This window comes from Gadus morhua, chromosome 16, assembly GCF_902167405.1.
Source record: "Gadus morhua chromosome 16, gadMor3.0, whole genome shotgun sequence".
NCBI classification, from domain to species: Eukaryota; Metazoa; Chordata; class Actinopteri; order Gadiformes; family Gadidae; genus Gadus; species Gadus morhua.
Genome location: NC_044063.1, coordinates 3,928,888 through 3,941,052, shown reverse-complemented (window position 1 = coordinate 3,941,052; position 12,165 = coordinate 3,928,888). Strand labels below are relative to the sequence as shown.

Below are 12,165 nucleotides of genomic sequence, written 5' to 3'. Positions count from 1 at the left end.
TCGTGGAGCTGAGGGACATGAGAATGAGGAGGATGATGATGTCACCTTCCTACTGTGGCGAACAGGGCACCCGAGGGACACGAATGCTGTGTAGTGTTTTTTTTTTTAAGTGTTTGTGTGTGTATTGTGTCCTCACACATGGTCTGCATTTTACATTCGATATTTATGCAATAGATGCTGACATCAAGAAAGTGTCCACAGACACTCCCACTCTCACTTGTCATGCATACAAACTCTGTATATGAAATGCAACCGCAAACTATAAATAATTGTACATTTCATCTTCCATCTCTCTGTCTCTGTCTCTCTGTCGCTCTCTCGGAGGATGAACAATAGAGGGGATCATGTCCTCTCTCTCCATGGTTAATCAGAGCTCGCACCACTCCCTGCCACGGCGCTCTTTAATAAATCACCTCTGAGACGACAGGCCTGTCCACACAACCTGGAGCCTACTGTCTCTCTACCTCTTTCCCTCTCTCTATATACCCATACCTCGCTCGCTCTCTCCCTCTGTCTCTCTACCTCTCTGTATACATCTCAACCTCGCTTTCTCTCTCTATAGCTCTGCCTCGCTCACTTGCTCTCTCTCTCTTTTTATCCGTCTTTCTCGTTCTATCTCAACCAGGACGATACGCAGCCTTTCAATGTACTTATCCCTAACTCCCTCCCTTTCCTTCTCTCTTGCTCACACTCTCCCTCCCTCTTTTGATTTTCCTTATCTATCTCTCTCTCCCACGCCCCCCCCCCCCCCCCCCCTCTCACTTTTACTCCTCGTCTCTCGTTCATCTTACTTCCTATTCTGTCCATCCCCTAGGTGAGTGTGTCGCACAAAGTGTCACGTGCTGACGTCCGCAAAACACAAATCTATAACGGGGGGTATAGGCAGGACCCAAGTGCACAGACTGCTGGTGACAGGGGAGTCCAAAGGTTTTATTGATTCCACAGATGATCAGGGTCGGGCAGGCAGAGTAAACGGGGACAGGCAAGAGTTCGGGAACCGGCAGGCAATCAGGTAGACTGGGGGTACCGTCGCCGGGCGGGTAGTCGGGCAGGCGAGGGGTCGATATCCACCAGGTACTGTACCCCACGTCCACGGCGGCGGGAGCGAAGGAGGCGCCGGACAGTGTACACCGGACCGCCGTCGACGAGCTGACGGGGAGGAGGAGGCAGAACGGGAGGAGCCAGAGTGCTCTCCTGGACAGGCTTGACTCTGGAGACATGGAATGTCGGTTGGATCCTCATGGACCCAGGGAGCCGACGGCGTACCGCCTCCGGGTTAATGATACGAGGGATGGGGAAGGGGCCTAAAACCTGGAGGCCAGCTTACGACTCTCCAACTTAAGGGAGAGGTTGCGGTTGGAGAGCCAGACCTTGTGGCCAGTCTGGTAGACAGGCTTGTTGGTGGTGGCAGCGTTGCGGTCCGCGGATTTGGTGAGGCTAGTGCGCGCCTGGTCCCAGGTGCGTCTGCAGCGGCGAATGAGGGCTTGTACAGAGGGACAGGAGGACTCCTGCTCTACGTCGGGAAACAGGGGTGGCAGATACCCGTGGGCGCATTGGAAGTGAGAGAGGCCTGTGGATGAGCAGGTGAGGGTGATATGCGCAAACTCTACCCAGACTAGCTGGTCGGACCAGGAAGCCGGATTGCGGTTCACCAGGCAGAGAAGGGTGGTCTCCAGATCTTGGTTCACCCTCTCGCTCTCTCCATTGGACTGAGGATGGAAGCCGGAAGACTGGCTGATGGAAGCCTCAACTAGGCTGCAAGACTCCCTCTGGAAGACCGACGCTGGGAAAGGACCGCCCCTACTCCCACACCGGATGCGTCCACCTCCACTAGGAACTGACGGGGCAGTGGTGAAGCGAGTCTTGAGGGTGTTGAAGGAGTCTTGTGCCTTGTCAGACCAGCGGGAGGGGATCTTGGGTGAGGTGAGGGCCGAGAGGGGGGAGGCGATGGAACCAAGGCCTCGGATAAACCGCCGATAGAAGTTGGCAAACCCTACGGCACACTGCCGCTGCTTCCGTGTTGCTGGGGCCGGCCAGGAGGTCACAGCAGAGACCTTGTCTGGATCCATCCGCAGGCAGTCCTTCACGATGATATATCCCAGGAAGGAGACTCGCACTTCTCCGCCTTGACGTACAAGAAGTTGTCCAGGAGGCGGCTGAGAACCGACCGGACGTGGGCGACGTGCTCCTCAAGATTGCGGGAAAAAATCTTGATGTCGTCCAGGTACACAAAGACAAACTTATTTAACATGTCCTGCAGCAAGTCGTTGACCAGGGCTTGAAAGACTTCCGGGGTGTTGGTCAAGCCGAAGAGCATTACAAGACACTCGTAATGGCCGGCTGGTGTGTTGAAGGCCGTCTTCCACTCATCTCCTTCTCTGATGCGGACCAGATGGTAGGAATTCCTCAGGTCGAGCTTGGTGAAGACCGTTGCCCCCTGGAGGAGCTCAAAGGCAGTTGAGAGAAGTGGAAAGGGATAGCGGTTCTTCACCGTGATGTTGTTCAGGTCTCGGTAGTCGATACCGGGTCTCAGGGACTTGTCCTTCTTGCCCACGAAGAAGAACCCCGCCCCAGCCGGAGACGAGGAGGGTCGGATGATCCCCGCTGCTGAAGAATTCTGGATGTACTCCTCCATGGCCTCTCGCTCGGGAGCAGAGAGGGAGTACAAGCGTCCCCTGGGGGGTGAAGTGCCCGGAAGCAGATCGATGGCACAATCGTAGGGTCGGTGAGGAGGCAAGGAGGTAGCCTTAGCCTTATTGAAGGCTTCCCTCAGGTCATGGTAAGCTGCAGGGACCCCGGAGATGTCCGAGGCTGGGGCAGGAACGAGGGGAACAGGCGGCGGTGAAGGCGTCCTGAGGCAGGACTGCTGACAGGTCACTCCCCACTCTGGATCCCCCTCCCTCCAAGAAGCGGATGAGGTCATCGGGAAGGAGGCGGCGCCTACTTTGTAATCCTATTTATAGATAAATAGGAAACATTAACACTCAACAGAAACACACAAAACAGCAAACATCGACCACACACAGATACACAGACAGCATCAAACACATTAACACACACACACAACATAAAAACAACACACAGATCCACCCACAGCACACGACACATCACCCAAACAGATACGCAACAATAACACACAGATGGACACACAGAACACAACCAAACACAGATACACTGCTATGGGATGTGGGACCAGCTGTGTATCTGCTGGTCCCACGGATCAGAGGACGACGTTGTCTCATCTGGTGTTCTGCACCATTTCCCTCCACCAGGGGGAGCCAGGGAGTTAGGCCTGGCCTTTACAAGTGGCCAGGCGACAGGTAGACACGTGAACAAGGGGAGGGACTTCAACTGGTTTGCAACTGCTGCAATTGTGAGGAGCACAAGAAGAGGTGTGCGTAGGGCGTTTCGTTGAAAGCCAGTGGGGAGAAATAATAAAGTGTCTCAAACTAAAGTTTAAATCCATCTAGTGACGCCTCACAAGTTGTCTGTGGGAACTATAAGAAACATTCAAGTGTCTGTTGTGTACTTTTGATTGTGACCGGAGATATTAACCGCGCCAGTTGGACTGGATCAGTTAGATGACCGGACCAGTCTAGCCTGTAAGGGAAGGGAGTGGGTTCAATCCCAGACAGGGTCGGCCAGATGAATCACAGCTTCACACTAAAAGTCCCGATAAGGTAGAAATTAATTTAGTTTGTACTTAGATGGCAGATCTTTCTGATAAAGCTTTGACAAAGAGAACTTACGTAGTGCCTTCACAACGTTTATGGAATGAATAAGAGAATGGTTTGTATTCTTTATGTAGAAGTGTAGTTTAAATCTATCCTTCAGCATGGCCCACAACCTGGTTGCTTCATCCAATGACACTCTTTTAACAGCTGTGAGGAGAACTTATTCACCTGGTGGCCATACTGGGTAGTTGGGTGGGTAAACCTCTTTCAGAGGCTTCGAAATCATGGCAACTTAATGCATCTATTTCTAGTAAATAAATAATAAATATTCATTGTGTCAACAGAGCCCCAATGATTCTAGAAGGTTTACCCACCCAGCTGACCAACATGGCCAACGCTTTTCACAGTTTAGTCTGTTTTTTTCTGATATTGATAATGTACAGCTCTGATCAATTTCAACCTCTCTATTTTGCTCAATAGAGCAATCGTTTATGTGTATGAATGTTATTCTTGTTGAATAAATATATATCAGGAAGAATGTGTATTTTGACCTCCGGCAGCCTTTTTTACGGGCACAGAAATGCTCAGTATCCTGTCCAAGTTCTCCATTGAGGATTAATGTATTTTAGTACAATTAAAAAATAAACGTGTTGATGATGAATACATTCCAAACGTTTGTAAAGTAATGCAGATCACAACCTTCACCACTATGTGGCAGTAGATAATCACATTGACGCATTTTAAGTATAATATATATCTATATGATCGTACCTTTATCAATATTTACCAACTATATACAATCTAAATATATACGATATTCAACCCCTATATTCTTTATTTTACCTCTATATTTTATGTCTACATTCTATATCTTCTGTAGGCTTTATTCTACATCAAACGTTATCCTATATCTCGTTTATATCTTTATTCTATATCTATATTCTACATCTATATCCTATATAATATGACTATATTCTACATCAAAATGCTATATATGTTCCCCGCTGGTCAACTGTAGGTGACCACTAGTTATTTTCAGGGTAGCTGATAAACTGCACTGCCTGTTTAATGTGGTCTGGGTGAATATCCTCTTTCTACTTTGCATTTGTCTCTGAGGCCCAGTAGTGCATGGTATTCATGCAGTTCATATTAACTGTGTAAAGTGGAAGGAAGAGCTTGAACACATTTGTTCGAGTTATTATCTTAAACTGCAGGCAAAGACGTTTCCACTGACTTTTTCCGTCACACCAGCTACCTCCTCTACAGTAAGAATATTTTTTACTTGAATTGTACTGGTTTATTTAAGAAAGTGACATTCCTATATCAAGCACAATAACCAATTAATGCGATAAAATGAATACAAAGAATAGACATAGAACTATGCATTATGTTAGTTAAAATTAATGCATATTTTGTTTATATCTAGAACAACGCCCTGAGAGAACCAAATTATGAATCTTAGAACAGCTGCAAGAGGCTTTGTAGCTTTCCTTCTGTCATTACCAGGTTTGTACATTTACGTTGTGAACATTAAGTTGATCTGTTTCAAAGGGTAACATGACAAGCAACCCGAATGAAGAGAGGGTGAAACAACATGTTGTGAATTTATCTAATGACATCTAGAGCATTGACCTGTTTTAAATAACAAATATGTTCTGTTTTACTGAATATTGTAGCGTTGCATTTGAGATTTTAAACAGGCTTGTTGACCAAATTAACCCGTCAATGTGTTCAGTACAACATTGAAGGGTTAATTTAGTTCCTATTTAAAGTTCAGTAGTCTTAAGTTGAGACTGTGAACTTATGGTAGAAGTCAGCATTGGTCACCTGCCTTGTATTGTGTGTGTTTGTGCCCTGAATCCCTTGATGAGATGTGAGGTGATGTCTCCATAGCTATAGGAGTTTCACTCGCTGTCTCACTGTGTTTATCACTAGGTATATCACTAGCTCTTCCCCAGCTGCATAATGTTGGTGTCAAATTATGTTTTTGAACGTTACTCTGACAGCTCAGTGTTCAGCATGTATCTCTAGTCAGAGCTGCACCTAGCCTCCATCTCATCTGTATCTTGTTGCATTTCATCGTAATCATCATTGTCAAAGTGTTGGTTTTTTACAGCATTACAGGGTTATCCTTACTGGGCAGTTACTTACCCATCTAGTAATATCTGCGAATTGAGAGGATCAACAGTTGAAATCCTCTGTAATTATAAATACCCTTTCGCAAATGGAGTGGAGAAAAAACTCTGGTTTACTAATAAACACAATGAGCTAGTAGATCTGAAAGATGATACAGACTATACAGGTCGTGTTGAATACCGCTGTGGAGAGGAAAGCTGTTCCTGGCCCAGCTGTACTGGAACGTGTACACTGATAATCAAAGACCTGAGACAGAGTGACTCTGCTGATTACAAGTTTAGGATTACAACAAACAAAGGAGGGAAATATAATGGTTACCCTGGAGTGACGTTATCTGTGACAGGTAAACATTGATTGCTAATGAATCTATTCAACTGTTTGTGCGCGTGTGCGTGTGTGTGTGTGTGTGTGTGTGTGTGTGTGTGTGTGTGTGTGTGTGTGTGTGTGTGTGTGTGTGTGTGTGTGTGCATGTGTGTGTGTTTGCATGTCTGCGTACGCACCTCCTTTTTTTTTTTTCTGTTTAAACAGTATTATTTTTTTCATTCATTTTGTGTAATTTCTTCCCTGGTCCAGATCTCGAGGTGAAAGTGGTCATTCCTCCTTCCAGTCCTAACAGGGTACAGCTGGAATGTCACAGTGTGTGTCATCCTGCTGGTTATGATGGATACGTCTGGTACAGGGATGGAACTCCAACACTACACGGAAGGATCGACTGGTTCAACATTAACTCTGAATACAGGTCTTCATGTGCTGTTCAAGGATCCGAACTTCTCCCCTCTCCATCAGTGTGTAAGAGCGCCACAGTACACCGAGGCTAGACGTAATGGGTCTTTAGTGTAACAAAGTACATGTAGTTTAAGTATGAATGAAGAACTATCGTCCATGTTGAAGCAGGCTTCAGCCTCAGGGTAGGCCTACCAGTAGTACAGGGTGGGCTACTGGTACTACTGATACCATTTGTTAATAATACCATTTGTTTAATAACTAATGAAATATAACTGTCAACAGTCGTTCCAGAGACCCCCTCAGTGGGAGGGACTCCCCCTGGTGTAATAAAGGAGGGCAGTTCAGTGAATCTGACCTGCAGCAGCGAGGCCAACCCAGTAGCAAAGTACACCTGGACCAAGGTTACTACAGGTCATTCCCCCGGACACAGTGTCCAAGGACAACAGCTTTCCTTTCATCCCATCCAGTCTTCAGACTCAGGACAATATCTCTGCAAAGCTAAGAATGACCTAGGGACAAAAACCTCCTCCCCATTCTCTATTGATGTGAAATGTGAGTAAAAGTACACACAGGATAACATCATAACACTGATGTTAAGGTTTGTACAACCATGTCAACATTAAGATGAACCATCTCAATTCGTCCTGCATTCCATTTACTCCGTAAAAACATCTTCTTTATATCATCATTCACATCATGTTTGAGGTGATGGGCCTTTTAAGGCCTAACCCCACATTTGTGATACCAAGTCCCCCTGGTGAAATAAAGGAGGGAGGTTCAGTGACTCTGAGCTGCAGCAGTGATGCCAACCCAGCAGCTGACTACACCTGGTTCAAGGACAACCAACCTCTGCTCTGGGAACCAAGGCGACCTTATACCTTGGACTCAGTCCGTTCTAAAGACAGGGGAACGTACCACTGCCAAGGAGAGAACCAATATGGATATCTGGGCTCCAACTCGGTTTTCATAGATGTCCTGTGTGGGTGCAAAAAACAATAATAATGTTACGTTCCTCGCTAGGGAAAGGGAAGACAACATAAAAGCTGATATTTTTGGTGAAGTAAAATAATTTATTAACATGAATGGAAGGAGGTCAAGCTGCAAAGGAAATCTGTTCAAATCAAGGAAACAAATATATATCCAAAGCTGGACTCCAACATACACGGTTGGAAGCGACCCCTGCTCCTATTGTCACTAAAGGAAAACTGTACTATTTGCTATATCCAGTATTGCAAATTGTTTAGCTGCTATTCATATATTGCTATATGCCTGGTAACCTAGGAGTCACAGTGTTATTATATTAATCGAAATATCATTATGTTTCTCGCTGACATTGCAGCATGTACACGGTTTCTTATCTTTAGGATGTTAACATATCATTGTGTTTATGACAGACGCTCCAAAGACCCCCTCAGTGAGCGTGAGACCCCCTGGTGAAATAAAGGAGGGAGGTTCAGTGACTCTGAGCTGCAGCAGTGATGCTAACCCAGCAGCTGACTACACCTGGTTCAGGGAACATGGAGGCTCAGTGGAAGAATTAGGAGAGAACTACACCATCAGTAACATCACACCTGAGCTTGGAGGAAATTATTACTGTGAAGCTCGTAATGCAGTTGGACTTAAGAATTCAACTTTGATGTTCCTTAATGTGACAGGTAATTTTTCCTTTAAAATAGCACATTGTTTAAAGGCCGACCAAACACTTGAATAATGAGTATCAACCCCATTGACAGACTCATGCAACGGCTCTATTCAATTTGTGATTGGCTTAAATAATGTGTTGCCACTTTTATTAACAATGGTGCTGTACGAGCCCCCCAGTTATAGATGTGTCCAAGTTTTATAGAGTAAGAATACTCTTGAGTAAGAGAATCCATAATATTTTTTTCATCAATTATCGATCTGTTACATCTAGACAGTCTAAATGTAATATATATGGACATTATGTCATCCTTCACATGAATCAAGTGTTAAATTACTGTGTTTCAGCCACATCATCATCAGTGACTACAACAACTGTGGCTAGAGGTACTGTTGCTGTTTTACTGGCCACCATACTCCTCCTCATCTTCCTCTGGATGAGGTGAGATATTCTCTCTCTCCTCCTCCTCCTCCTCCTCCTCCTCCTCCTCCTCCTCCTCCTCCACCTCCTTATCTCTCTGTTCTCTTCCCCAGAAGAAAGAGGGCTTCTAGGATAGCACCTGACCAGGGAGGAAGGCCAGATACCAGGGAGGAGGTGAGAGACAGGAAGCTATTCCTTACTAAGACTCCTTTACTCCTTCCACTACCGACTAGTGTGGTGGAAATACCCCGAGCCCATACCTCTAAAATCTCATGTACTTGCAGTTGTTGCCGTTTCTGTAGCTCCTAGCCCTTTGGCTACGAGACCTTTATGACAATATGCAGATACAATGCTCAAGAGATTAGCTTTAGAGGGGAACCATCACAAAAGGGGAACCAAATCAAATTGCATAAATTCTTTTTATAATACTAAAGTGATGCTTAGATAGAAAAGTTTTCATGGACAAGGTTATGTATTAAGGTTATATACACGTTATGTTTAGTCACGTGTATTCCGGTTCATTTCATTCTAATGAAATAGGATCAACATTTGTTAACTTATTGTTGCATTTCTATCTTATCATTTAATAAGTTGAATACCCATACAGCTGTGGCTGACGTTATGGGGCAAATTCAATTGTGGGCTAGCCCATTGCTGTTATCCGTGGTCATATCACTCATACCAAAAATAACTTTACGAGTTGGACCATTGAGGCAACTTTTTCACGTTTCTTCTTTTGTGAGATCAAAATTGAGATAGAGAGTGTGATCTAGGCTAAGAACAAGCTGACAAACTGAGAGACTTCTGCCAGTGAGCAGAATGAGAAAAAAGAGGGATGGAAGTATAGATGTCTAATCCAATACTGATGGAGGTATTGAATCAAAGCAAAGAAAGATGTCAATTTTCCACGTTTAAGAACAATCCTACAAGGTCAACTGTCACTGAAACCTATCAATGATTAGAAAGAGGAATATTTTCAAGAAGAAGAGTCCTAAAGTAAAACCTACAGCGTCCTTCACTGTGGAACCAGTTGTCACCCCCAACGAGCCCTAAATGAACCATAAAAACATGAGCTTCTGAACAGCCATTTGAGAGTAAAGTGTTTTCTAAATGTACTACTCTGTCCTCTCTCCCCGTCAGTCTCTTCCGTGTCCTGTGTATGACAACCTTTAAGCTCTGACCAATCGCTCGGCTTCTGCAGCACGGAGAGAACCAATAGAAGAGCAGGATGACCCTCACTATGCCAGCATCCACATCTCTCGCTCTAAGAACCAGGAAGTGCCTCGTGGGTTTGCTGGTGCTCTGGTAGAGTCTGATCATACAGAGCAGGTCCTTTACTCTGCCATCAACCTTAAAAGACCCAAGGCTGTCCCTGAGTAAGCACTCCTGATAGTTCTCCAAAATGAACTTTGTGGCTTGAGACTTCCTCATCAAGTCATTTATAAACCGTGTAGAATTTTTAGAGTTTCTTAACTTCTCTTTATCTTTTTTTAACTTTTCAGCGACAGTAAACTGATGTCAGAGTTGTGTACCACCATCAAATAAATATCCAAGAAAATGCATTATTTGTGTATAGATTCAGCATTAAATAGGTTTTGATGAAATTTCTAGAAATACAATTGTATGTTATTTTCATAATCTTCGTCCAGCATTTGTATAGTTTGTTTTGTTTGATAGTTACTAAGAATATTCTTCTCGCCAGAAAAAAACGCTTTCTATCATTGCTTTGTTGGATGATGTGGGAGCTGTTATCACTGATAAACAAACATGGTTGACATTTGTTTTATTCTCAGGGGAAAATGTAATATAACGTTTGTTTTGGCATTAAAATGTCTTTGAAAACATGCCTTGCGAGAAATGTGCTTTTTATTGTCATAATCTTCTTTCAGTGCTTGTATATGATGTTTAGGGATTAAGTTAAACTGCTTATGGTGTTTTTCATGCTTCCAGGCTATTTTCTGTTTAAGTGATAACCTAAATGATACATGTTGTTACAAAACACTTTTTTCAAACATATGGAACCATGCAGGCTGGTCTCATAAAATAACTATGACATATCTTCGGAAAGGTTATGCACAATTTCCCTTACGATTCCTGCAAATTTCTGGCAACACGAGTGATCAGTGCCCCTGCACAAGCCCCAAGGAGTGCAGAACCAGAAAACATTGCAACACATGCAATATTACGATGGTTACGCCATTAAAATGTGTTGATACCATTCCTGATCTCCTGTTCTCTTGTTTCGTTCCTGGTTTGGCTTGATTTCCAAACATGGGCACAGCCACATATTGTTCTAATAACACAGACAACTAATCAGATTAAGTAACTAAGTAAAAAGGGGGGTTATTCAGTTGGTGAATAACCAACTGAATATTGCTAGACCACTAGATGCCACTAAACCCTAGACACTTTACCTTTAAAGTCTGCATAACCCTGTCAACATTAATATGAATCATCTAAATTCCTCATGCATTATCCTGCTGTACCACTGATATAAACATATCATCTTTTAGCATCTTTAACATCTTTTAACATCTTTGACCTCATGACCTAGACCTAAACACACATCTGTGTACTCAGGTCCCTGTAATCAGGAAATAGTGGAGGGCAGTTCAATGCTTCTCTCAGTATCTTCCAGACACATCATCATCATCATCATCCTCACCATCATCATCATCATCACAGATCACTGTAGCTGTACATACAGTTGCTGTCTTACTGGTCCCCATACCCCTCCTCATCTTCCTCTGGATAAGGTGATAAGTCTCTCTCTCTCTCTCTCTCTCTCTCTCTCTCTCTCTCTCTCTCTCTCTCTCTCTCTCTCTCTCTCTCTCTCTCTCTCTCTCTCTCTCTCTCTCTCTCTCTCTCTCTCTCTCTCTCTCTCATTGGCCATACATACACTCAGCCATCTTTGACTAAGACACACAAATGCCCCGAGCCCACACCTCAAAACCACGTGTACAAATTTGAGTTGTTGCTTTAGTTGTTCCTGTTAATCTAGCCCTGCCACTCTGAGAACTTTCTGCCATACGCAAATATAATTGCTAAGAGATTAGCTATTAAGGGGAACATGACCAGACGGAGTGATGGAAGTAATGATGTGTATTCCAAGCAAATAAATAACTATTTGAGAACGATACTCCCAGCCCGGGACTGTTGTAGGAAACCTAGAAGAACCTTGAATCAGAGGTTCTTCCTCTGATTCATAGAAGAACCTTGAATCAAAGCCCAAAGTGGGACCACAAATCCCCACCAAAGATCACGAAATGAATCAGAAACACAGGAAGTTAAAAGCTTTTGTAAACGTAAAGCCTACACCAGCCTGCATGGTGGGACCACAAATCCCCACCAAAGGTCACAAAATGAACCAGAACAACAGGAAATTTAAAGTTTTTGTAAACGTACTCTTCGGTCCTCTCTTCCCATCGGTCACTTCCTGTTTCTGTGTTTCAAAACACCTCAGCTCTGACCATTCGCTCGGCTCAGACAACACAGAGGGAAGCAAAGGAAGAGCAGGATGACCGTCACTATCCACCCACATCTCTGGCTAAGAGAACCGAAAGCGCC

The 12,165-nt window shown here is 44.3% G+C and overlaps 1 protein-coding gene across 17 annotated transcripts in view; it reads left to right on the top strand.

The window, feature by feature from the left end:
* LOC115560660 (sialoadhesin) overlaps nt 1-12,165 on the top strand; it is a 265,788-nt gene that overhangs the window by 113,582 nt on the left and 140,041 nt on the right. For 8 of the 17 annotated variants that reach the window (XM_030380091.1, XM_030380083.1, XM_030380086.1 and 5 more), the window contains one exon: nt 7,294-7,515. The exons of 7 other annotated variants lie outside the window; for them this stretch is intronic. In XM_030380091.1, coding sequence (XP_030235951.1) covers nt 7,294-7,515 — 222 coding nt within the window. Of the gene's footprint in view, nt 1-6,453; nt 6,600-7,293; nt 7,516-12,165 lie in introns of those variants that run through there. 2 more of the 17 variants (XM_030380107.1, XM_030380098.1) reach the window with 1 other exon arrangement.